Source organism: Pavona decussata, unplaced genomic scaffold, assembly GCF_977016875.1.
Source record: "Pavona decussata unplaced genomic scaffold, jaPavDecu1.1 SCAFFOLD_40, whole genome shotgun sequence".
Classification (NCBI taxonomy): domain Eukaryota; kingdom Metazoa; phylum Cnidaria; class Anthozoa; order Scleractinia; family Agariciidae; genus Pavona; species Pavona decussata.
The window spans coordinates 4039249-4067223 of NW_028145462.1; the positions used below are offsets into that span (position 1 = coordinate 4039249).

General features: G+C 39.5%; 1 protein-coding gene across 2 annotated transcripts; it reads left to right on the forward strand.

The window, feature by feature from the left end:
• Window positions 1-351: 351 nt before the first annotated feature.
• Window positions 352-27940, forward strand: LOC146483290 (uncharacterized). Of its 2 annotated transcripts, none has more exons than XM_085106468.1 (11): window positions 352-497; window positions 4676-4918; window positions 5735-6058; window positions 6591-6935; window positions 9646-9720; window positions 20748-20990; window positions 21755-22078; window positions 22647-22991; window positions 24422-24493; window positions 25870-25992; window positions 27143-27940. In XM_085106468.1, exons 1-11 carry the CDS (start codon window positions 452-454, stop codon window positions 27580-27582), a joined length of 2580 nt encoding a protein of 859 aa, XP_084962594.1. In that variant the 5' UTR covers window positions 352-451; the 3' UTR covers window positions 27583-27940. The 2 variants fall into 2 exon arrangements, with proteins under 2 accessions (XP_084962594.1, XP_084962595.1); XM_085106469.1 differs by having other exon boundaries at window positions 9649-9720.
• Window positions 27941-27975: the final 35 nt, after the last annotated feature.

A 27975-nucleotide genomic window follows, 5' to 3' on the forward strand; every position in this document is an offset into this window, starting at 1 on the left:
TAAAAGGATGAATAACAAAGCGAATGCAAACAGCTTTCTGTTATGTTGGAAGACAACATGACATTGACAAAGTGCAGTTGTCAGAAATGTCTAGTTGACCAACATGAGTGGGCTCTGATATGCCATAATCTTCTCAGCCTGTCGCAAAGTAAAAACAGTAATTTAACCGTACACTGAACGCACGCATGAATTTTACAAGCATCTTAGGGTGCCTTTAATACCAGTTTCAGTGCTTTCATGTAGACACCACCTTGACAACATTCGTTTCTGATCGAGACGCTTTACGTAATTGGACCAATTAAAATTAGAAAATTTTACGTAGGTGAACTTATAAAAAATACATGAAACTGAAATATTAGAAATATCGAGGAAGCTGATGAGATCGCCAAAACTCAACATGAATCGATAGCACACACTTGAAGAAAGATCACCCGCAACAGAACTTTGCGTCATGAAATTCTTTTTGCTTTATTGTTTGTCAAGTCTGACTCTAAAAGGTATGTCAAATGAGTAACTCGGTGTCCGTTATACGTTATTTTATTTTGGTTGACCAAAGGACAGTTTATGAATTTGCTAGCGTTTAGCTACCTACGCTTAGTATATCATCTTTGATGTGGTTCAGACACAGGGGTTCTCTGTTAGAAGTAGGCAAAACAACATTATTGAAGATTTCACACTGAGTCGTCCGAGTCGAGTTTGCACGTATGAAGATATCCCGCAGCGAACGCACACAAACCCAACTACAAATGTTACAATCTACTTAGGCCCGGTTCATACGTCGAACTTTACATGAGCCGAACCTAATCATTTGGTTCGGCGCATGTAAAGATCGACGTATGAATTAGTTAGGATCGACAGATTTGTATTTGGGTTGACCCGCCGTTCTATTCGACTGCGCCAGTCGAATAGAACGGCAAAAGTTCGACTTCGATTCAGACGTCGAACTTTTCATGCGCCGAACCAAATGCATACGTTACGTATAAATTATATAAATTATATCTATCCCAGAGGTCTGTGCATTCCATCGACTTGGCATGTGCGCAAAGGACTTCATTCTGAACAAGATGGCGGGGAAAGAGGAATGTGCTTGTTCTTCTTGTTTCGAAACAACTAAATATACTTGTCTGAGATACGAAAGATAAAAAAAAAAATCTATTCTTGATGTGCACACGCACTTCTAACCGACAGAAACTTTCCAATACAGGCTATATCAAAGGCGAAGCGTCAAGACTTCTCAGAACAAAATCTTCAAAAACAACATTTGAAGAAAACATTACTCTATTCAAACAGAGACTACGCAACAGAGGTTACCTCGATAACCTTATAATAAAACTCTTTCAGAAGTCAACCTCCGCGAAAGAATGTCGGCACTACAAAACAAACTAAAAACCTGCAAAAACATTTTGAGGTTTGTTATGGAATATCGCCCTTCTGTGCCTAACCTAAAACAATTCAGATGAGTAAATACAGGAGCCATAATCAGGGATGGAGACCGTAGGCGTGGGGTCCACGCATCCCCATGAGTTGTACCAAAAAAATCTATTTTTAGAAAAAATCGCCCCCCCCCCCCCCCCTCACGTCATATACCCGCGTGAATACTCGCAAATTTGCGTGGGGCTACTACTACCTTATATGTGACACGGAAAGCAGCTGAGAAAAAATTCCTTAAAGATAAAAAAGTCCTTACCTGTCTGAGTACATGTCCGTAGAGTGTAAGCTTTTTTCATTCATTCAACAGTAGCAACGCACGAAGCGCCACCTTTTTGGCGCCTTTTTGACTTTACTGTGAGAGTCAAGTGATCAATAGGCCGCTTATTCCAACTTTTCCCGTCTTCTTTCAATTGTTACCTTTTCTTTGTGAGAGTCTAATTCCTTAAATGTGGGCACTGAGGAGATATTCCCTGGCAGAATTTTAAAATTTGGACGCCATTTTGAACGGGTGGAAAAAAATTTCAATTTCTCCACGCGCGATCCTGGCCGTTTACACGCGTGCGCGCACGCGCGTATGGAAAATCTGCCTCTGCTAAGGGAGATCTGCAAAGACCCTTCCTTACTTTCGTACAGAAAAGAGAGATCTTTGAAAGACGTACTCGTAAGAGAAAATTAGCTTTGAAGGTCATATTCTTCCTATCTCGACCAGTAGGAGCCGTGTTTGGCCTGTCTTTATTATTTTACCAAACAAGCTCTTCCATGTCAGAATTCATCTTTCCCGCCATTTTAAATCTTGTTCAGTAAAAACAACAGCCGCTGACCACCAAAATCTACTTTCTCACTTTAGCTTGAATTAAGTTCGACTTCAGTTAAGTTCGACGTCTGAATCAACTGCCGAACTTAATTATTTGGGTCGACCTTAATAGGTATTAGGTTCGGCTCATGTAAAGTTCGACGTATGAACCGGGCCTTAACCTCTTCTCTTTACGCTCCCACGTTTCACTTGCTGCAAATTGTTTTCTTGGTTTCATGTGGAACGAACAATCCTGCAAAACTTTAAAACACGCTTGCAAATTTTACTCTGGAACTGAGGTCTTTTTTGATTTTTGATTTTTTATTTGGAATTGTCGTAGGACATGTGACAACATGGCTACAATTCTATTTTAGTCTAGACGGTTTTATTGAAGAATTATATGTGGCTTGGATTTCAAGTCGTGTTTTAGGCTAAAACTCGCAAATTCTACCCTGAAACTGAGGTTTTAGTAGGATTATTTTTTCTTTTCCTTTCTTTTTCTTTCTTTAATTAACATTTGAAAATGTAAGTGATGTGAGCAGATGGAACAAAGTTTGTACTCTAAACTGCTTTAATGAAGTTTGTAATATAATCAGGATGTTGAGTCATGTTAACGTGGCTAATACAAGGCGGCTCTCTATTTTGAAACAAACAAATATGATGTTATTATTCAAAACATTGTTACACTGCCCAAATATGGTCCTGATGATGCACTGAATATTCGTCGTCCGTAGACAACAGATATCCTGCGATATACGTAATTTCGTGTCTCGGGGAGAAAAATTGGCGAAATAATATTTAATTATCAGCCTGTTTTCGCACGCATGAAGAGAATCCCATTCTACAAACACAGATACCTTCAATAGAACAGACACTCGATCTTATTGTTAGCATTTCCGAAAGTTCTACAAGACTGTTACTCCTTCCGTTTCGCACGTTTAACTTCTTTTGACAGACAGCGAGCGACAAAACGCCTACTTGTTTGTTTCGGTGTTTTCATCTTTATTCATTCGTCTTTCACCAACGAGAAAAAAAATTAAAACATTCACCACAGTTTTTTTGGAGAAAAATTTAGTTCTGGACAACGTGGAACGAAAATCGTGCAAAGCAAACTCAGTTCCCAGTTTGCTGGGAACAGACATATATATATCCTTGACAGAAATGCGATAGATTTCAAGCCCAAACGAAAAAGAAGCGGTCTTTATTGGAAAGAAACAACCTCAATTGAACTCGTTTTCGTCCCTCGTCCTCTCCTTTTCGCGTCTCTCTATAAAGGAGCCTAGAACAGGCTAGAACGGAGACCGATCGAGGATATGATCTACTAGCGGTCTTCAATCACCTTTTGTCACGTGTTCCGAAAGGATCACGTGATTAAATGGTAACTTAAAGACGAAAAGCCGTGTTTTTACAGTTTCACTTCGCTGACGAAACTTCTGTAATATAAGCAAAAGCTCTGAATTAAACACACGTTTATTTACATTCCGAATATTAGAATGAATTTTGCCGCTATCAAAAGATCACAAATGTTCTGAGACTGAGGTTGTATTAACTCTTTTCCTTGTCGTTTCTTCATCTTTTTTCCCAATAAAAAATTCGATATGTAAGTCATGTCACAGCATGGCTGCAATTCGTTTTTGGTCTACACTGTTTTGTTGAAGTTTGTCATGTAACCAAGAAGTCCACTCCTGCTTAAGACCAAAACTCGCGAATTTTACTCTGAAACTGAGGCGTTGTAATAGTCTATTTTCCAGTTGCGTTCTTATTGACCTGGCCTTTGAAAGGAAGCGAGGCTGGAGTTGACCCTGTTTTGATAGAAACCTCACTACTTTTCTTATGCAACTAGTTCTCATTTAGTGTCAAAAGCTCTAGGCCCGGTTGTTCGAAAGCCGATTAATGCCAATCCACGATTAAAAGTTAATGGCCTTTTCATTTCGCTTATTAAAAATGTTTTTGAAAGGCTAATTGAAAGCTAATGGTGAAGAAAAGTCTAAGTCAAAACTAAGGGGCAAAAATCTTTTTGAAGAACCTTTATTGATTTGTCATCAAACTCAAATCAAAGTTCACGTTAATCCAGGATTAGCTTAATCGGGCTTTGAACAACTAGCCTCGCTTGCACTCATAGGCTAGGTCGCTAAGCACGCAACTGTAAATGCGCTTTTTTCACTTTCCTTCTTCCCGTTTAATTCTTCTTTTTTTTTCTTTTTTCAAAATAATTTTAACGCGTAAGATTTAGGGTAGATTGCTACAAATTTCTTATAGTCTGAGCTGTAACCAGGAAGTGACGTCATGTTTCCAGTTGTTAGTTTCCTCGCGGCTTGTGACTTTGAAACAAACAAAATGTCATAATTTATGCTACTTACGGTGACAAGCCATTTTAAGTGCGTCTTTAGTTTTAGAATCTTAGTCTTTATTGGTCATGAGAAGTTTGAACCATTTTTTTTTCGGTCGCAGATGCCTCATCCGCAGGAAGCCTGGGCTGTGAAATAAGGGCTGCTCCTTGCTCCTCGTCACGTGATTGTCAATACTCCAACCAGATGACAGTAAACCCAGACTCCAACGTCACTCTTAACTGCTCGGTCAAAAATAATGGAATGACACTTGGCATGACCTGGGAACAAGTGCAGAAAACACTTAAACCCAATTATGGCCTGGTTTTAAACCAAACAAATTCAACTACCCGTATTTACTTTACACGTAAGTGATACTTTAATAAACGTTGTACTGCTTTTATCCCGCATCTGATTGAACAAACAGCAGTTATAGATTCATATATCTGCATACATCTGGGGGAGAGGGGGGTGAGGAAATCTTGTCACAGTTCTTTTGCTACAGAGATTTTCCATAAAATTTACAAATCGTTCTGAACAAACGGTACTTTTTTATTATTTTTTGATGACTTCCGGTTGGTATTTATTCAGGATAACTGGATAACTTCCGGTTAGTCTTCTCTCATCACGATCTATTGTCAAAAATGGACGATGGACAGGCATCTCGACCCTGGGGGAGGGGGCTGAGGGGGAAAGGAGAATTTTCCCTTACTTCAAACAAGGGCCGCGAAGGGGGAAAATCACACAAGTCATAAGTAGCCCACAAGGTCGGAGCTTAATCCGATATCTGTGGCATGAAGAAAAATTCATTAGCTAGGAAAATTACACTCCCCCCACCCCCCCTCCAACGAGATGCCTGTCCATCGCAAGGTCACTCTTAGCAGTATGTCACTGGTGCCTATTTATACAGCAATGAAGAACAAAGTTTCTTATCCAAGGAAAGAGCACGGCAGCAGCAGCAAGGCCTCGAGCCGCTGAACTGAAGTTCTGACGTCCAATGCGCTAACCGCTGTGAAAGCAACGCGCCTGCGATTCACGGGCCAGTGAAGAGTTAAACCTTATCTTCTTCTTCTTCTTCTTCTTCTTCTTCTTCTTCTTCTTCTTCTTCTTCTTCTTCTTCTTCTTCTTCTTCTTCTTCTTCTTCTTCTTCTTCTTCTTCTTCTTCTTCTTCTTCTTCTCCTAGGTACACTACAGGTAACTTTCAGCTCAACCTCCCCAATCCATGTAACTAAAGACGACAGAAAGAATTTGAAATGTGTTTTCAAGGGTTGGCCTCCTCCTCGTGTGGTTTGGAACAAGGATGACCAACCGATCATCAATGAATCTCAAGGTTTTTTCCACACAGAGAAGAAGCTGGCAGAGACCGATCAGCATGTAACTTTACAAAGTCTTCTTCATTTTCCTCCGTTCCGTAAAGAATACGAAGGATATTATTCCTGCATTGCGGAAAACAACATTACTAGCTGGAGGAGCACAAATTCTTCCAAAATTCAAGTGATATTTAAATGTAAGTGATCTGGTTTATTTCTTGCTTGTAAAACCGAAAGTAACTTGGATAGTGGGAAAGAGTGTCGTGTTAGCGTCCAGTATTTAACTTTCGGAAATTTGAGACTACCTCTCATGTGAAGGTCGTAAAGTACTTTTTTTTTAAGAAAAGTTATATTTGAAAGTCTATGTTCCGTCAGGTTAACAACACCCTTATTCAAGCTTCATTCTGAAAGACTAGAGTATAGTCCGTTAACAATCTCATCCTGGGAACGAGGTTATACGTACAGTACACTTTCAGTCTTTATATCACTCCTATCGCTCTTAAATACAGTTAACTCTCGCCATTACGGACACCCCTAAAATACGGACAGCAGCTAAATCCCTGGCAAAAAGTAGATTACAGACGTTGACTGAAATAAATTCCCGCCATTACGGACTCTCGCTATTAAGGACACTAGCTCGCCGTCCCGATGGTGTACGCAATAAAGGGAGTTGGCTGTATTTGCTTTTCTCGATAAAAACGTTAACAATTGAAATTGTTCTAAACACAGGCTCAGCGGATAACAACCTAGACACTGAGTCTGCAAAAAAAGACGCGGCAGCCTTTACCAACACCAGCCTAAAGTGCTTGGTTAACACAGAAAGAGTGAAGTGGAACGACTGTCACCTGAGATGGTATTTCCATAACAAATCACTGCCACTGAATGCCACTGAGAAGTATAAAATACAATTGAACACGACTGACAACAAGTGCAAGAAAGCTTTCATCTTGACCGTTATGAACGTTACGGATAATGACAAGGGGACGTACAGCTGTAACATGTCCTGTCCTGGGTGGGATGGATGGGTTGACTCTTCAAATGCCATTGAGTTACATGTGTATCCTCCAACAATTGGTAAGAAACTTCTGCTCCATTTCAGTGAGGCAACGGTTGGTTTTTCGGTCGGTCGGTCAGTCAGACGGTCACTCACTCTGTCAGTTACACAGTCGGTCGGTCAGTTGGTCTGTCGGTCCATCGGGCGGTGGGTCAAACTCTCGGCGTTGGTGGTCGGTTGGTCGGCCAGTCGGTCGGTCCGTCGGTCAGTTTCTCAGTCGCACGGTCGGTCCATCGGCCGGTGGTTCAGTCGATCGGTCGGTCACTCGGTCGGTCGGTTGGTTGGTTTGCCGTTCGGTCAATCTGTTTACTGGCTGAATGATTGACCAGACTAGCGGAAACATAGGCTGACCCACTCAGTGACTATTATCAAATGTCTTTTTCTTAACCGCGGTCAAACGTAAAAAAAGTGCGTTCATAAAAGGTTCTCCTTTGAGAACTCAAAGCTTATAGTTTTTTTTTTAGTCTGTGGGTTTAAAACTGCCAACCCATTTGTCATTTGTGTATTTGTCAAGCGCTCAAACAGAAAACAATGACACTCAGCCCCGACCAGTCGCCATTACTTTACTTCAAAAAAAAACCTTAAAACCTTTTTAGTTAACCGTAAAATGATATAATCTGGCGGATTCACAAGAAACTTTTCATCCTTGGCTCTCAAAGCAACTGTAAACCTTTTCTTTAACGGACAGCCAGCAAGGGGACTGGTTATTTGCAAGCCACCCTTGTTATAACTTAAGGTTGTTGTAAAAAAATAAATACTTGTGAAACAATGGTGCTGCAATTTACGTTGGAAGGGCCGCGACCCTGCACAATCCTTTGTTTTAACGTTCACACCACAGTTAAATGTCTTAACAAAAACGTTTCGATTGGTCCGATGCTGCAACACATTCCAAATTCTATTGTTGTCTGTGCAGGGTTAGGGTTTGCTGACAAATGCTTAAAGACCCTGGAGCTTATAGTAAACAAAGAATTGGAAAATGTTTGTGATTGGTTACTAGCTAACAAGTTGACTTTAAATACTAAAAAATCTAATTACGTATTATTTCACCCTCGCCAAAGAGCGACAGCAAATCGCCTTCACATAAAAGTATTCGACTGCGAACACAATGTGTTCGAACACCTTGAACAAAAAGATTGTGTTAAGTATCTGGGTGTGTTGATCGACAGCAACCTCTCTTGGCAATATCACATTAATTATATTTCGCTTAAGATAAGTAAAACAATTGGTATTATATCACGGTTGAGATACGTTCTACCCACTTCTATTCTTCTTCATATTTACCGTTCTCTAATCCATCCTTACGTTTCTTACGGTCTTTCAGTATGGGGCCAAACTTCAAAATCAAATCTGGAGAAAATCTTAATCCTCCAAAAAAGAGCCTTACGTCTAATTTATTTCCGCAATAACAGAGAGCATGCGATCCCGTTATTCGTATGTTCTAATATCCTTCCAGTTGACATGCTTTATTTCAAATCTATAGCCAGTCTTATGCATGATATCAATAACCAAAGTGCTCCCCTGAACCTAATAAATCTTTTTGATCGAGTAGATTCTGTGCACTCGTATAGAACCAGGTCTGCATCCACGGGCAAATTTCATATAACATGCTCAAAGCTGACACAACTGAGCCACTCATTTTCGAGATTAGGTTGTAAAATCTGGAATGAATTACCGGAATCTTTCCGTGCAAAAACTAAAGCCTCCTTTAAGAAATCCCTTCAGACCAGATTACTAAAACTTCTTGATCAAGAGGATATTTATGTTGACGTCAACACTCTGATTAAAAACTTCAAATATCAGTGGTATGATTAGCTAATATGAAACTTTCTTAATTTTAATTTAGACAGTCATTATTTTTTACTTAACTTATTACACATTAATTATTGGTATATCTTTAAATTATATTCTGTAAATATATACTAATCAACTGCACTACCCGCCTAGATTAGCCTATGCTATTTGCGGGCTAGTGCATTCTTGCCTTACCTTCGTGAAAAATGTGCTTTAATAAATTGAATTGAATTGAATTGAATTGAATTGGGTCAAGGCCAAAAAGGCAAACAAAAACATATAACAAAGAAGTTTGTCAGGTTTCATAACCATTGCCTTTAACAATTTGTTAGGCGCATTTGATCACATGCACATGTTATTTTGCGCCATGTATATATTAATTATTAATTAATTATTTATAAACTTTGCTTTACTAAAGGAACAGATATTATTAAATCAAAACTGGCTTGCTTGAAGCGAAAAAACAAAATTGGCAAATTCAAATTCAAAAGAAAGGTTCATATACCGAATGTATTCGATTAACCGCCCGCTATGAAAGCCCAAAAAGTTTAAGAAGCGCCCACCCCACCCCACTCCCAACAAAAAAGATTTCTGAAGTAAGAGGAGCGTCAGTTGCCACTGAATTTTGTTCCAAAATTGGTTTTAGATGCGGTAGTCAATGAACTTTTATACTGCTAATGGCTTGTTTATGTTAGCTTTTGCATTTTGTTTTGTCTTGTTGACGTGACTGGATAAACTTGTTTTTCCTTGTTTTTGCTATTCCCTAAAAATATCCTCGCTTGCTAAAAATATTGGGAAAATAATAAGCGCCCACCTTCACTGACCCAAAATTAAATAAGCGCCCAGGGTAGTTAATCGAATAAATACGGTATAAGGCCTTAGAAAATGTTTTCTAATTCGAACACTTTCTAACAAGAAACGTTTACTTTCCCCTTTAAGAAGATGCAATGTCAAGTGAGACTGTAACCACTTCAGTTCAGTCAAATCACCCAGTTGTGGACCAAGTAAAGTCAGGTCAGTATTTCAACCCTCCCGTGGGGGCTCTCCTGTGATTTTAGGTGAGCGTCTCTCCCCCCTCCTGCCCCACCCCCCGGCTTCCAATTGCGACCTTATTACAGAGCACAAAACGTCATTTAACTTTCCACAGGAGGCAATCGAAGAAGGTGGATCTTGCCCATTATTATCTTATCAGCAGGTACGGTCTTTGCTGCGATCACGCTAGCCGTAAGTTGTTACGTCAAGAAAAGGAGAACATCCTGGAACATTGAACGTAAGTTTTTTTACGTTTGCACATGATTTTCGGCCCTTAAGAGCGAATCACCGTTTTGAACTTAAGCTTGCATCTGCAACTTTGAATACTTTTAAACATTCCTTTTTATGCGCATAATCGATAAGTGGAATAATCTGCCAAAGGATATTGCTGAGGCGGAAGATTTGACAACCTTTAAGAACAGACTGAGATGTCATCTTGCAATTTTTTCAAGTGAACACTATGTTAAGTATTTTAAACAGTTGTAAATAATTAATGTTTGAATTTATTTTCTTATCAGGAGATAAACTAGAAGGGGAAAACCTCATTTATCTCCTTTTTACTTGGATTAGTGAATAAACGGCTATTATTATTATTAAAAACGTTTCATTCAAAGATCAACGTGTAAAAGGATCGCAACAGTCCATTTTACAGTTGTGCTCAGTGACCTGGCCTTTGGGTGGAAGCGAGGCTCGGAGTAACTTTGTTTTGATACAAACCTCTCCGCTTTTCACGTGGAACTATTGTTGTTCTTTTGCTAACTGGAGTTCATTTGCGTATCCTGCCTCGCTTCCACTCTAAGGCCAGGTGACCAAGAACACACCTGTCAAACGGGCTATTCTAGAATCTACCAGGTTACAGATTCGTATCAAAGATGAGGTCAAATATAATAACATTTTTGACAACACATTTGATGCGCATCAAAAATACGTCAAATATGTGACACCTTTGCATATACCTTTGACTCGAATCAACAGTGAATTCAAATGTATTAACAACTTTGACCCTACCTTTAACGCGCGTCAAATTGAAATCAAACAACTTTGACTCCGCCTATCACGTGCATCAAAGGTGGGTCAAATATGTGATATCTTTACAAATATCTTTGATTCGAATCAAATTTGACTGTGATTCGAATCAAAGGTAATCAAAGGTGGCCTTTGACAGTCTTTGACCACACATTTGATGTGCACAAAGGCGTTTTTTCGTGCAGAGTGGGTACAACATTACGCGGTGGACAGCCTCGTGAGCCAAAGAATAAAATATAATGGGGTTTTAGCACAAACTATAGCGAATTTTTGAAGTTGTTCAAAAACCTGCATTAAATGAAAACCACTGGAAGAGGTTTGCCGACTGCTGCGCGCAGGAGAAATTAAAATTCATTAGTGATAATACATTAATGAAGTAATTAGGGACGGTACTTCCTAATAGAGAGGTATTTTGTACAGTTTATGACTACGTGGGGAGAGAAGATCTTAGCAACGGCTAATTGAATCCAAAAAGAAAATTGGGAGTAACCGTGCATTTTTGAAACTTTTGCATGCAGGAGACCACACGATGAACTGTTCTGAGGATGTTTCGTTCGTTGCCGGATCTCTTGTGGTAGAAATGCACGTGCCAGACGTCACTTTACATGTAAATAAACCAATCTGAGCCCTTATTTTTTCTCATTGTAACTCTGGCCCTGAAGAAGATGTACTAGTTGAAATATTGGCCCAAACAACAACAAACAAAATAAGCCCTTTGCCGTAGTGTCAGCCCTGCAATCTGTTAGGTTTATTTTCAAGCATTTTTTATAGATAATTAAGAAACAGTAATACCAAAAAGCGTTAAAGTGCATAACGAAGTATGGATTTTTTTTCCAAATTGAAGCTAAACTATCACGGAAAAATACGTGCTAACCCCAAGTTTTCTTTTTGGGTTCCAATAGCCCTTAATAAGATCAGTTTTTTTCCGCGTAGTCATTAACCGCGCATAAATATCTTTAAACTAGTAGGCAATCCCGAGATGCGCATAACGTATGCGCAGTCGCGGCACCATCCTTAGCTAAGCTTTATTCACTGCAGGCTGCCCTGAGGAGGGGGTGACAAGCAACAAATTGTTTATCAGTTACAGCTCGAAGGACTTTGAATGGGTCAGTGAAAATCTGATCTCTATTCTCGACAAACACTCGATACCATACAAAATTCACATCCGGGATTTTGAGCTGGGAAAGCCCATCGTCCAAAACATGGCGGACAGCGTGTACGGCAGCCGCCAAGTGCTGATTGTATTGTCTGACAACTACCTCGCCAGCAACTTCTGCCGGGAAGAGCTGCACATGGTTATCCAGAGGGGGATAGACACGGGAGATTCGTATCTGATTCTCGTGATGATAAACAAGTTCAAGAAAAGGCGACTGCCGGGCGCTTTGAGAAATAAGATTTTGCTGGATTTTGAGAAACACACCAAGAAGCAAGACTGGGAGGAGAAATTGGTGTACGCAGTGAAAGGTGAAAGCTTCTAGGCCCGGGTATTTGAGACAGTCCACAATATACCTTTTCTCCCCTGCAGTAAAATTCGCCAGTTCGGAAATGAAGCTAATAATAAGTAATACTAAACGTTTATATAGCGCCAAAATCCTAGAAGTTTAGTAGCGCTAAACATGAGTAAAAACATTAAAATCATACAGAATTAACCACAGAAGTTTAAAAGGAATAGGAAATAACAATAAAAGTATAAATAAAAACCTGGTAATATACCTGTTTGTTTCAGTTTATTTGCCATTATTCTTGCACATTTCCTGCTTAAAAGGTGAGTTTTGAAAGTCCAAAGAGTTTTCAGGAAGAGAGTTCCACAGTATTGGAGTAGCGACAGAATAAGCTCTTAGACCACAGCTGTCTAAACAGAGAGCTTTATCCCCGGAGGGAGTATTCAATAAAGTTTCATACCGGATGGTTCCGCCTAGTCTACGTACAAAGCTTTTCCGTTGAATTTTTGTGATTTTTCGTTTTCTGATCGAAAGAAAATTGGGACAAGAGCGAATGGCGTATGCTTGTTTAGTAACAAATTGTGACGTTTATAGAGACGTGTTTCTTAAATTTTCGGGCACAGACAACTATTTTCTCCCTCCTCTCCCCTACTGTCCCCATCCCTCGCAGTTTTCCCTGTAGATTCAGCTTTTGCGCAGTGTAGACTATGAAAGCGCTTTCTAACTTTCTACTTTCTAGGCTCTTTTTGGTGGCTCAATCGCTTACCCTTTCACGAAACAAACTTAAATGAAAAGAGGAACAGTTCGGTAAAATTACATGAAGCTTGCATTGCACCCATCCATCAATCCCAGTATACGCTTACATAAACACAGGCAGACAGACAGGCGTGCAAGGATACTTATAAACTTTATGTAAACAGTCAGAGTAGCTCGAGCAAACTAGCATCCGTGATTGAAACAATAAATTGCAAATTAAAACAAAATTTCACGCTATTTACACCATTCGAGCCACACTCCTTAATCTTGTTTCTTAACTCGTAAAGTTTCGGAGGGAATTTCAGAATTTTGAGGCCAAGCATTTGAAAGAATGAAGCTGGACCAAAAGTTGTGGTTTGTGTGTTGGAAAGGTAAAACAAATACGATTAACACTTCAAAAACTCATTAATAATTCATAAACCCATTGACCTATTAAATGGTCGATAAAACATCACGTGCAGTGGTTTTAAAACCCGATAAAACCTCCTCCTTATTAGTATGCGGTGTTTAATGTTTTCTCGTATGCTAATTTCCAACGTTCACAAAATCATCATTGTTATGAACTCTTTTGACACACGCTTTTCCAGGAATGTTTTTGAAGCCGTTCAAACAAAAACCCGCAGCACGTGTTTTATCGGGTCTAAAACCACTCAGCTGCGCCTCGTGGTTTAAATCCTGACAAAATACTACTGCTCGTGTTTTAAACATTACGTTAATTGTGCAGATGCAACGAAAAAAATTATTTCATTTTTCAGTTTTCGTGTGTTTATTTATTTATTTTGCTCATTCGTTTCTACAGTTACTTTAAGTAAACTGAAAAGGTTTGCAAACATATATTAAAATATGGGTGAGTAAACTTAACCCTTTAACCCCTAATATCAAAGAAAAAATTCCCCTATCTTTTCCCCATACTTTTCTCATAAAAATACGGGGGAGAAGTTATTAAAATATCAAGAAAATTCACCTTGGGTGATCGTATCCTTAAGTTCTCATGACCTCAGGGGCTGAATAAGCATTGATATTACAAGGAGAAATTTGATGCTGATCACTGATAGGGCTTAAAGGGTTAAAGAAACCAGTCATCTTATCAGTTACTGAGACTGCTCGATATAATAGTACACGGTAACTTAAGGAACAGTTATATGCAACAACAAAAACAACAACAACAACAAAAGAAAAACAAAAATAAAGTAGCTTTTACAGATAAAAAACAACCCTTTCCTAAAAAGAAATAACAGAATTTGCACAAATTGAACAGGGGCCCCCAACAGTTCGTTTCAGTGGAATTATCTGTTCGGAAAGACATTACCGTCATTAAAGTCCCTCTATTTTAGAACCAAAAATATAAGCCATAATAAAGAATGCCAAAACACTGTTGAAAAGCTGTGTTAGTCTGTAGGCAGGTAAAAAAGGTTGTGACCATTTGGCTCAGAGCCCGCTCAGCATTAAAAACAGTGTCACAGCCATTACTGGCTTGGGTTGTTTTTACACAAGCAAATTTTACTTAACAGGTGCATTTGATAAGCTTTCGCGTGCGAACGACAAAATATGTCAAGTTGTCATTTAAAAAGTCTTCTTGCTAAAAAAAAATGGAAAAATATCCGATGGAGAAGGAAGCTTATCAAGGAAATCTCTCCTACATCTATCTTATTTCCTCCTGTATATAAGACAAATATTAAAGATTTTCCTTTTGTTTGTTAAAGGCTATGATGCCGTCACCAAGGCAACTTGTCAGGAACGACTGCCTGTCTCCATTTATACGAGCTATAATATAACTCATTTTAAGATCAGAATAAGCGATAAAAAATACAAGGTAAATGTATTAATATAACTTATCTTGGAAAACCTGTTCAGCCTTTACACACAGGCAAACCGAACGGCGTTGACCAAAAATATCAGCGACAAGTTACGAAAACACGACGGCAGCGAGGACGAGAAAGTAAAAATACAAAAATACAAAGGCAATGGTTTTGCACGTGCTTTAAAGTCTTTGATGTCCTCAGCTGCAAAAATCGACTTGAAATATCCAAATTCAAAGTTTTTAAAGAGTGAATTTTACTTTCTCTTTCTTTACTTAAACTCCGTTGTTGCTAATCGTGTTCTGGATAATTCGTTTACATCATTCAAGTTAAACGGGTTGGAAAAATTATCACAAAGTAAATCAGATAACGTGGATATCTATTTCTAAGCGACGTTTCGGTTCGCGTTGCCGTCGTGCATCAAACGATCTGTGAACACAGCAGGCGACATTTTAAGTGCTGTTCTTTGATGTTCTCTTTGCTTGCCCCGAAATTTGAACCACAGGTGAAAGAAGTAATTAACGACAGACCATCACAATTATGTATGCAACTAAAACTACTGCGGAAAGAAGGCCTATCAATATCATATTTTTCACTTTCATACGCCTTAACTCCACCTTTAGACTTCTACGGTTTTATTCTTATATTATGAATCCACATAACGACCAGCTCCCAGTTGGCTTGATAGCTCAGTTGGTAGAGCACTGCACCAGTATCGCAGAGCCGGTCATGGATTCGAATCCCGTTCAAGCCTGACTTTTTTCAGGCTTCCTTTTCGCGGCCGCTTTAGTTTCGTACATAACAACGAATGTCTATTGTTTATAATATCGAATTGCATGAGAAGACTGCTTGAAAGTTTAATTTCCTATTCATATTGGAAGTTGAATGGCACTTCAGTTATTTAAGGCGAGAGAAATGAACCGTCTTTTAAGCCCCAATGGCGATCAGCACCTTATTTCTCTACACGTAACACTACTTGATAAAGCGTAAAAGTCATAAGAATATAGCAAATGATCAGCAAAGATGACGTACGACTATTTTAAAAGATATTCTCCCAATTTGTTCCACAAGAAACAGATAGAGAGCAGTTGGGAGAATATATATGTTGTCACTGGGGTTAAAAGATGAATAATAAAGTGAATGCACACAGCTTTCTGTTATGTTGGAAGACAACATGACATTCACAAATGCAAACAGCTTTCTGATATGTTGGAAGACAACATGACATTCACAAAGCTGCAGTTATCAGTAATGTCTAGTTGACCAACATGAGTGGGCCCTTATATGCCATAATCTTCTCAGCCTGTCGCGAAGCAAAAACATTAATTTAACCGTACACTGAACGTACGTATGAATTTTACAAGCACGAACCGAGATTCTGAGTCCATCTTAGGGTGCCATTTAAACCATTTTCAGTGAAAAGCAAAGTGCTTTCATAAAATTTATTACATATAGAAACAGCTTTGACAACATTTGTTTCTGATCGAGACGCTTTACATAATTGGACCAATTAAAATTAGAAAATTTTACGTAGGTGAACTTATAAAAAATACATGAAACTGAAATATTAGAAATATCGAGGAAGTTAGTGGATCGCGAAAACTCAACATGAATCGATAGCACACACTTGAAGAAAGATCACCCGCAACAGAACTTTGCGTCATGAAATTCTTTTTGCTTTGTTGTTTGTCAAGTCTGATTTTAAAAGGTATGTCAAATGAGTAACTCGGTGTCCGTTATAAGTTATATTTTTTTGGTTGAACAAAGGACAGTTTATGAATTTGCTAGCGTTTAGCTACCTCCGCTTAGTATATCATCTTTGATGTGGTTCAGACACAGGGGTTCTCTGTTAGAAGTAGGCAAAAAAACATTATTGGAGATTTCACACTGAGCCGTCCGAGTCGAGTTTACACGTATGAAGATATCCCGCAGCGAACGCACACAAACCCAACTGCAAATAATGTTACAATCTACTTAACCTCTTCTCTTTACGCTCCCACGTTTCACTTGCTGCAAATTGTTTTCTTGGTTTCATGTGGAACGAACAATCCTGCAAAAACTTTTAAACATGCTTGCAAATTTTACTCTGGAACTGAGGTCTTTTTTGATTTTTTATTTTTTATTTGGAACTGTAGTAGGACATGTAACAACATGGCTACAATTCTATTTTAGTCTAGACGGTTTTATTGAAGAATTATATGTGGCTTGGATTTCAAGTCGTGTTTCAGGCTAAAACTCGCAAATTCTACCCTGAAACTGAGGTTTTAGTAGGATTATTTTTTCTTTTTTTTCTTTTTCTTTCTTTAATTTACATTTGAAAATGTAAGTGATGTGAGCAGATGGAGAAAAGTTTGTAGTCTAAACTGCTTTAATGAAGTTTGCAATATTATCAGGATGTTGAGTCATGTTAACGTGGCTAATTTCAAGGCGGCTCTCAATTTTTGAAAGAAACAAATATGATGTTTTTATTCAAAACATTGTAACACTGCCCAAATATGGTCCTGATGATGCACTGAATATTCGTCGTCCGTAGACAACAGATATCCTGCGATATACGTAATTTCGTGTCTCGGGGAGAAAAATTGGCGAAACAGTATTTAATTATCAGCCTGTTTTCGCACGCATGAAGAGAATCCCATTCTACAAACACAGTTTCCTTCAATAGTGAACACACACTCGATCTTATTGCCAGCATTTCCGAACGTTTTACAAGACAGTTCTTCCGTTTCGCACGTTTAACCTCTTTTTACAGACAGCGAGCGACAAAACGCCTACTTGTTTGTTTCAGTGTGTTCATCTTTATTCATTCGTCTTTCACCAACGAGAAAAAATATTAAAACATTCACCACAGTTTTTTGGGAGAAAAATTTAGTTCTGGACAATGTGGAACGAAAATCGTGCAAAGCAAACTCAGTTCCCAGTTTGCTGGGAACAGACATATATGTTATTTACCGGGCGGGAGATCCGTACAAGAGTAAGGGCACAGTTTTTTCCAATACGGACCGACCTAGACCGGTAAATAACTTATTTATTTTTTCTGTTTGTTTGCTTTTTTTTCGCTGGGACGTTTGTAAGAGTGTAAGTTTAAGGCTGGAGGAGGAAAGTGGTAACAAAATCCTATGAAACAAATGTAAATAGGGCCGCAATTTAAGTGGCATGTTTATAGGAAGTGTAATTTTATTTTCACTCGAAGTCATCATGTAAAACAAGAAAAAACCATTTAAGAGTCATTGAAATGACAATCATCTGTCAAACGTCAAAAGTGGATGAATGTTGACACGCTGCAAATGATGACACGCATGTCCAAAAGGTCTAAAAATATCGATCGAATGATAAAAATTATGAATGAAGACTCAAACACGGCGAAGTTTACTTTTCTTAATGGTTCGACACATGTTTAAAACGTCCCTGGATTTGTGAAAACTAACTCTCCAAAAGCAAGTTCAAGTTAATCTGAGGCTGAGTCATCTGAGATGATAATGTGGCGTTTTCGTGGCTTTGACCGAGCCGAGCTTTCACCACTGCTGCAAGGCGCTGTATTGAAAGAGAAATTGAACGTGCAGTCTTCAATTTTACTGATGTTCGAACCAGCAAAAAAAACCAGTGAAGGGATCCTCGCCTGAAGAAGCTTGCTTGTCTTCCCTCGGCTTGAATGGGTGCTGCAAGGCTTTGACTGCTTGATTAAGCGGTGCATCGTTTGAAGAGATAGGAGATTTCGTTTCGCTGCTCAGTAGCAAGGACATCTTGGAGTGCGCTGGTGGTCGTCGGAAGCAGTTTTGTAGGAATCTAAGCTTTTAGAATTCTTATGTCCACTCCGCTGAGCTACATAATAAACAGGAATTTCTGCATCCATCAGCCTTGAAATGTAGGTTTTTCGCACAGAATAGTTGGTTACATTTTCAGGCAGTCCTGCATTCTTCGCAGCCTTCGTCAAAAATTCTCCGATCTTGTTTCCGAGAGGAGCTCGACTGTACCACACCGGATCTGCAGGCTTTCTTTTGTGGTTTATTGTCAGGAAGACAGGAAGAAAGGCGCCTCGGGTCTCTTCATTTCTTCAGGACGATGGCTGGCGAGCTTTAGATACAAATGAACTAGCGCTGAATACTTCTCTGGAGCGATGCAAGTGTAGCTGGCTCGTACACTCCGCCATCTTTTCTTACAGACGTCCATGAAAAATCTGCACAGCAGAATGTTGAGCTCGTTAGGAGGAATGTTTTGCAAGGTTCTTGTCTCTCCAACTGAGGAACAGTATTTTCGCCAAATGTTCAGATCGTAAGTTGTCTTTTTTTTAGTCTTATCAGGGCGAAGTGAGTGAATAAAATCTTGAATTTTGCTTAATAGCCTGTCTTGTTCAACTTCTTCATATTTTAATGCCGTAGTTTCGTTGGGGGTTTCTTCTTCTGGGTAGTAAAATTCACTTTCGCTGTGTACACTCTCGTCTGAATCCATTTTCTTCAGAATTTATATTTTCCTTACATATTTCCACGGGAAGTTATTTACGTGTAACTATGGCCTTTGTTTGTAAACTTTCGCAACTATTTCAATTTGCTGCGAATAGAGCGGATAAAAATCCGGACCGTGGTCCGTATCGTAAAAAGCTGGACCGGTTACGGGCGCGCCATTAGCCAATCAGATTCGAGGATTTGAGATTCCGGCCCGCGGAGATGCATCAGAAAAAAATAAATATATATATCCTTGACAGAAATCCGATAGATTTCAAGCGCAAACGAAAAAGAAGCGGTCTTTATTGGAAAGAAACAACCTCAACTGAACCCGTTTTCGTCCCCCGTCCTCTCCTTTTCGCGTCTCTCTATAGAGGAGCCTAGAACAGGCTAGAACGGAGACCAATCGAGGATATGATCTACCAGCGGTCTTCAATCACCTTTTGTCAAGTGTTCTGAAAGGATCACGTGATTAAATGGTAAGACGAAAAGCCGTGTTTTTACAGTTTCACTTCGCTGATGAAACTTCTGTAATAAAAGCAAAAGCTCCGAATTAAACACATGTTTATTTACTATCCAAAGATTAGAATGAATTTTACCGCTATCAAAAGATCACAAATGTTCTGAGACTGAGGTTGTATTAACTCTTTTCCTTGTCGTTTCTTCATCTTTTTTCCCAATAAAAAACTCGATATGTAAGTCATGTGACAGCATGGCTGCAATTCGTTTTTGGTCTACACTGTTTTGTTGAAGTTTGTCATGTAACCAAGAAGTCCACTCGTGCTTAAGACCAAAACTCGCGAATTTTACTCTGAAACTGAGGCGTTGTAATAGTCTATTTTCCAGTTGCCTGCTTATTGACCTGGCCTTTGAATGGAAGCGAGGCTGGAGTTGACCCTGTTTTGATAGAAACCTCACTGCTTTTCTTATGCAACTAGTTCTCATTTAGTGTCAAAGCTCTGGGCCCGGTTGTTCGAAAGCCGATTAATGCCAATCCACGATTAAAAGTTAATGGCCTTTTCATTTCGCTTATTAAAAATGTTTTTTAAAGGCTAATTAAAAGCTAATGGTGAAGAAAAGTCTAAGTCAAAACTGAGGGGCAAAAATCTTTTTGAAGAACCTTTATTGATTTGTCATCAAACTCAAATCAAAGTTCACGTTAATCCAGGATAAGCTTAATCGGGCTTTGAACAACCAGCCTCGCTTGCACTCATAGGCTAGGTCGCTAAGCACGCAACTGTAAATGCGCTTTTTTCACTTTCCTTCTTCCCGTTTAATTCTTCTTTTTTTTCTTTTTTCAAAATAATTTTAACGCGTAAGATATAGGGTAGATGGCTAAAAATTTCTTATAGTCTGAACTGTCACCAGGAAGTGACGTCATGTTTCCAGTTGTTAGTTTCTGCGCGGCTTGTGACTTTGAAACAAACAAAATGTCATAATTTATGCTACTTACGGCGACAAGCCATTTTAAGTGCGTCTTTAGTTTTAGAATCTTAGTGTTTATTGGTCATGAGAGGTTTGAACCATTTTTTTTTCGGTCGCAGATGCCTCATCCGCAGGAAGCCTGGGCTGTGAAATAAGGGCTGCTCCTTGCTCCTCGTCACGTGATTGTCAATACTCCAATCAGATGACAGTAAACCCAGACTCCAACGTCACTCTTAACTGCTCGGTCAAAAATAATGGAATGACACTTGGCATGACCTGGGAACAAGTGCAGAAAACACTTAAACCCAATTATGGCCTGGTTTTAAACCAAACAAATTCAACTACCCGTATTTACTTTACACGTAAGTGATACTTTAATAAACGTTGTACTGCTTTTATCCCGCATCTGATTGAACAAAAAGCAGTTATAGATTTATATATCTGCATACATCTGGGGGAGAGGGGGTGAGGAAATCTTGTCACAGTTCTTTTGCTACAGAGATTTTCCATAAAATTTACAAATTTTTCTGAACAAACGGTACTTTTTTATTATTTTTTGATGACTTCCTGTTGGTATTTATTCAGGACAACTGGATAACTTCCGGTTAGTCTTCTCTCATCTCGATCTGTTGTCAAAAATGGACGATGGACAGGCATCTCGACCCTGGGGGAGGGGGCTGAGGGGGAGAGGAAAATTTTCCTTTACCTCAAACAAGGGCCGCGAAAGGGGGAAAATCACACAAGTCATAAGTAGCCCACAAGGTCGGAGCTTAATCCGATATCTGTGGCATGAAGAAAAAGTCATTAGTCTAGGAAAATTACACTCCCCCCCCCCCCCCTCCAACGAGATGCCTGTCCATCGCAAGGTCACCCTTAGCAGTATGTCACTGGTGCCTATTTATACAGCAATGAAGAACAAAGTTTCTTATCCAAAGAAAGAGCACGGCAGCAGCAGCGAGGCCTCTAGCCGCTGAGCTGAAGTTCTGACGTCCAATGCGCTAACCGCTGTGAAAGCAACGCGCCTTCACGGGCCAGTGAAGAGTTAAACCTCTTCTTCTTCTTCTTCTTCTTCTTCTTCTTCTTCTTCTTCTTCTTCTTCTTCTTCTTCTTCTTCTTCTTCTCTTAGGTGCACTACTGGTAACTTTTAGCTCAACCTCCCCAATCCATGTAACTAAAGACGACAGAAAGAATTTGAAATGTGTTTTCAAGGGTTGGCCTCCTCCTCGTGTGGTTTGGATGAAGGATGACCAACCGATCATCAATGAATCTCAAGGTTTTTTCCACACAGAGGAGAAGCTGGCAGAGACCGATCAGCATGTAACTTTACAAAGTCTTCTTCATTTTCCTCCGTTCCGTAAAGAATACGAAGGATATTATTCCTGCATTGCGGAAAACAACATTACTGGCTGGAGGAGCACAAATTCTTCCAAAATTCAAGTGATATTTGAATGTAAGTGATCTGGTTTATTTCTTGCTTGTAAAACCGAAAGTAACTTGGATAGTGGGAAAGAGTGTCGTGTTAGAGTCCTGTATTTAACTTTCGGAAATTTGAGACTACCTCTCATGTGAAGGTCGTAAAGTAGTTTTTTTTTTGTTTTTTGTTTTTTTTTTTAAGGAAAGTTAAATTTGAAAGTCTATCGTCCGTCAGGTTAACAACACCCTTATTCAAGCTTCATTTTGAAAGACTACATTATAGTCCGTTAACAATCTCATCCTGGGAACGAGGTTATACGTACAGTACACTTTCAGTCTTTATATCACTCCTATCGCTCTTAAATACAGTTAACTCTCGCCTTACGGACACCTCGCCATTACGGACACCCCTAAAATACGGACAGCAGCTAAATCCCTGGCAAAAAATAGATTACAGACGTTTGACTGAAATAAATTCCCGCCATTACGGACTCTCGCTATTAAGGACACTAACTCGCCGTCTGGAGGGTGTACGCAATAAAGGGACTTGACTGTATTTTCTTTCTCGATAAAAACGTTAACAATTGAAATTGTTCTAAACACAGGCCCAGCGGATAGCAGCCTATTCACTGAGTCTGCACAAAAAGACGCGGCAGCCTTTACCAACACCAACCTAAAGTGCTTGGTTAACACAGAAAGAGTGAAGTGGAACGACTGTCACCTGAGATGGTATTTCCTTAACAAATCGCTGCCACTGAATTCCACTGAGAAGTATAAAATACAATTGATCACGACTGACAACAAATGCAAGAAAGCTTTCATCGTGACCATTATGAACGTTACGGATAATGACGAGGGGACGTACGTCTGTCACATGTCCTGTCCTGGGTGGGATGGACGGGTTGACTCTTCAAATGACATTGAGTTGCATGTGTATCCTCCAACAATTGGTAAGAAACTTCTCTTTTTCTGCTCCATTTGAGGCACTGGTTGGTTTTTCGATCGGTCGGTCAGTTGGTGGTCGGTTGGTCGGTCACTCGGTCGGTCGGTCAGTCGGTCGGTCGGTCCATCGGTCGGTGGGTCAAACCGTTTGTGGTCGGTTGGTCGGTCACTCAGTAGGTTGGTCAGCCGCTTGGTCGGTCGGACGTTCGGTTGGTCCGTTGGCCGGTGAGTCAGCTGATCAGTCGGTCACGCAGTCGGTCGGTCGGTTGGTTGGTTTGCCGTGCGGTCAATCTGTTGGCTGAATGAATGATTGACCAGACAAGCGGAAACACAGGCTGACCCACTCAGTGACTATTATCAAATGTCTTTTTCTTAACCGCGGTCAAACGTAAAAAAAGTCCGTTTAAAGAACGGTTTTTTTTAGTCTGCGAGTTTAAAACTCCCAAACCATTTGTCATTTGTGTATTTGTGAGGCGTACGAACAGAAAACAATGACACACAGCCCACGACCAGTCGCCATTACTTTCCTTAAAAAAAACCTTGAAACTTTTTTAGTAAACCGTAAAATGATTTAATAAACTCACGGACTCACAAGAAACTTTTCATCTTTGAGCTCCCAAAGTAATAATTTTTTCTTTAACGGACAGCCAGCAACCTAAAGGAGCACCTTTATTATAGGAACGGATATTAGTAAATCAAAACTGTCTTGCTTGAAGCGAAAACCAAATTTGGCAAATTTAAAAGAGAGGTTCATATGCCGTATTTATTCGATTAACCGCCCACCTTGAGTAAGCGCCCACCCTGAAAGCCCAGAAAGTTAATAAGCGCCCACCCCACCCCACTCCCAACAAAAAGGATTTATGAAGTAAGAGGAGTGTCAGTTGCCACTGAATTTTGTTCCAAAATTGGTTTTAGATGCTGTAGTCAATGAACTTTTATATTGCTAATGGATTGTTTATGTTAGTTTTTGCACTTTGTTTTGTCTTGTTGAAGCAAAATTAACTTGTTATCCCTTGTTTTGTTATTCTCTAAAAAATATCGTCGCTTGCCGAAAATGTTGGGAAAATAATAAGCGCCCACCCTCACTGGCCCGAAATTAAATAAGTGTCCTGGGGCCCGTCTCTCGAAAGTCCCGATAATTAACGAGCCCGGAAAGCTGTTGTTGTTTACATTCATGATCGAGGTTTCAATAATTTTGCAGATAATATGATAAAACTGTCAGTTAACAAAACAAAATGGACTGATTTGTTACCTAAGACCCGCGCTTTTATTCTTTAGATTTTTATTTGAATATTTGATTTCGGGCACGAAAAGTTACCGGGACTTTCGAGTAACTAGCCCCAGGGCGGTTAATCGAATAAATACGGTATAAGGCCATAGAAATGCTTTCTAATTCGAACACTTTCTAACAAGAAACTTTTACTTTCACCTCAAAAAGTTTCATTGTCAAGCAAGACTGTAACCACTTCAGCTCAGTCAAATCACAGAGTTGTGGACCAAGTAAAGTCAGGTCAGTATTTCAACCCTCCCGTGGGGGTACTCCCTGTGATTTTATGTGAATGCCCCCCCCCCCCCCCTTCCCCCTGTTTCCAGTTGTGACCTTATTACAGAGCACAAAACGCCATTTCTATACCCTTTTTCAGGGTTTCTGACCTGGAGGGATGGCGTTTGCTTAACAAAAGTGTATTTTGCTCCCTCAAATACGAGAACAATGGCAAGAATCGAACTTTAGGTGTAAGTTAAGTTAAGTTATGTTTTAAGAATCAAATTTTAGGTATAAGTGTTTTAGATTAAGTTATGTTAAAAACAGCAGAAAACACCACTTTAATTTCTCATTATTTGGCACACTGCTCTTTTTTTGCAATTTTAAAGGGGAAAAAGCGCAAAAAATTTAAACCAATCCTGCAAGCTGATCCTTACGAAAGAGAAAAGACAGAGGCAACTAGAATTCAATAATCTAACAAATGTATATTTATGCCCGATATTTGGGCTTGAAACAAAAACCTTAGTTTGTGGCTTTCCGTTTTGGCCTGCCTCCAAAGAAGATTTGTGTTTCAAAGTAAAAAACCGCACACAAAATTACGCTTTTTTGACTTTATGTTTTCTTCTTACTTCTATCTATTTTCCACCGTACGGATCAGTTTGCAGCGTTGTTTTAGATTTGTTCAAGATTTTCCTCTCATTGAGATCTTTTTTTAAAACTGATCCGGGAACTCTCGCTGGTTTGTACATGAATCGTTGTTAATGCCATATGTCTTTTCAGCATAGCATATATGCTCTTGAAAATACAAAACTGAATGCAAGGCTGGCACTACGGCAAAGGGCAGATTTATTAGTGGCCAATATTTCGACTAGTAGAATAAGTCTTCCTTAGGGCCAGAGCTATACTAAAGGGCAATATAGTAACGGCTCCTTAAATTAAAGTTTGAAAAATACATGGAAAAAAATGACTGGTTAATACATGATATGAAGACAGCGTACTTGTAAATATGAGATAACAAAAATATAGTAACGGCTCCTAAAATTAAAGTTTGAAAAAATACATGGAAAAAAATGATTGGCTAATAAATGACATGAAGAAAGCGTACTTGTAAATATGAGATAACAATTCTATTAGTCGAAATATTGGCCACTAATAAATCTGCCCTTTGCCGTAGTGCCAGCCTTGCATTCAGTTTTATATTTCACGTTCAAGTGACGCCTGACACGAGATCTTTCACAAGAGAGATCCGGCAAAATTACCAGCAAGTTTAATTCCTGCGTTGTGTGGACCTCTGCATTCAAAAGTATTTATATATGCTCTTGTTTTATCCTATATCTTCAAATTGGCGGGAATAGGTCAAAACAAAGGATTTTGTTTTGACGATTTTTCTTAACTTTCCGCAGGAGGCAGTCAAAGAAGGTGGGTCTTGCCCAGTATTATCTTATCAGCAGGTACTGTCTTTGCTGCGATCACGTTAGCCGTGAGTTGTTACGTCAAGAAAAGGAGAACATCCTGGAACATTGAACGTAAGTTAAAAACGTTTCATTCAAAGATCAACGTGTAAAAGGATCGCAACAGTCCATTTTACAGTTGTGTGCTTAGTGACCTGGCCTTAGGGTGGAAGCGAGGCTCGGAGTAACTTTGTTTTGATACAAACCTCTCCGCTTATCATATGGAACTATTGTTGTTCTTTTGCTAACTGGAGTTCATTTGCGTATCCAGCCTCGCTTCCACTCTAAGACCAGGTTACCAAGAACACACCAGTCAAACGGGCTATTCTAGAATCTACCAGGTGAAAATCCGCTGACTAAGAAGACGTCAGATTCTGCAGATTCTGGGTACAACATTACGCGGTGAACAGCCTCCTGAGCCAAAGAATAAAATATAATGGGTTCTTAGCACAAAATTTAGCGAATTTTTGCATTTGAAAACCACTGGAAGAGGTTTGCAGACTGCTGCGTGGAGGAGAAATTAAAATTCAATAGTGATAATACATTAATGAAGTAATTAGGGACGGTACTTTCTAATACAGAGGTATTTTGTGCAGTTTTTGACTACGTGGGAAAAGCAGATCTTAGTAACGGCTATTTGAATCCAAAAAGAAAATTGGGAGTAACCGTGCATTTTTGAAACTTTTGAATGCAGGAGACCACACGATGCACAAATGAACTGTTCTTAGGATGTTTCGTTCGTTGCCGGATCTCTTGTGGTAGAAATGCACGTGCCACTGAGACGTCATTTTACGCGTAAATAAACCAATCTGAGCCCTTATTTTTTCTCATTGTAACTCTGGCCCTGAAGAAGATGTACTAGTTGAAATATTGGCCCAAACAACAACAACTTAATAAGCCCTTAGCCGGAGTGTCAGCCTTGCAGCCGGTTAGGTTTATTTTCAAGCATTTTTCATAGATAATTAAGAAACAGTAATACCAAAAAGCGTTAAAGTGCATAACGAAGTATGGATTTTTTTTCCAAATTGAAGCTAAATCATCACGGAAAAATACGTGCTAACCCCAAGTTTTCTTTTTGGGTTCCAATAGCCCTTGATAAGATCAGTTTTTTTCCGCGTAGTCATTAACCGCCCGTAAATATCTTTAAATTAGTAGGCAATCCCGAGATGCGCATAACGTATGCGCAGTCGCGGCACCATCCTTAACTAAGCTTTATTCACTGCAGGCTGCCCTGAGGAGGGAGTGACAAGCAACAAATTGTTTATCAGTTACAGCTCGAAGGACTTTGAATGGGTCAGTGAAAATCTGATCTCCATTCTCGACAAACACTCGATACCCTACAAAATTCACATCCGGGACTTTGAGCTGGGAAAGCCCATCGTCCAAAACATGGCGGACAGCGTGTACGGCAGCCGCCAAGTGCTGATTGTATTGTCTGACAACTACCTCGCCAGCAACTTCTGTCGGGAAGAGCTGCACATGGCCATCCAGAGGGGGATAGACACGGGAGATTCGTATCTGATTCTCGTGATGATAAACAAGTTCAAGAAAAGGCGACTGCCGGGCGCTTTGAGAAATAAGATTTTGCTGGATTTTGAGAAACACACCAAGAAGCAAGACTGGGAGGAGAAATTGGTGTACGCAGTGAAAGGTGAAAGCCTCTAGGCCCGGGTATTTGAGACAGTCCACAATATACCTTTTCTCCCCAGCAGTAAAATTCGCCAGTTCGGAAATGAAGCCAATAATAAGTAATACTAAACGTTTATATGACGCCAAAATCCTAGAAGTTTAGTAGCGCTCAACATGAGTAAAAACATTAAAATCATACAGAATTAACCATAGAAGTTTAAAAGGAATAGGAAATAACAATAAAAGTATAAATAAAAACCTGGTAATATACCTGTTTGTTTCAGTTTATTTGCCATTATTCTTGCACATTTCCTGCTTAAAAGATGAGTTTTGAAAGTCCGAAGAGTTTTCAGGAAGAGAGTTCCACAGTATTGGAGTAGCGACAGAATAAGCTCTTAGACCACAGCTGTCTAAACAGAGGACTTTAAA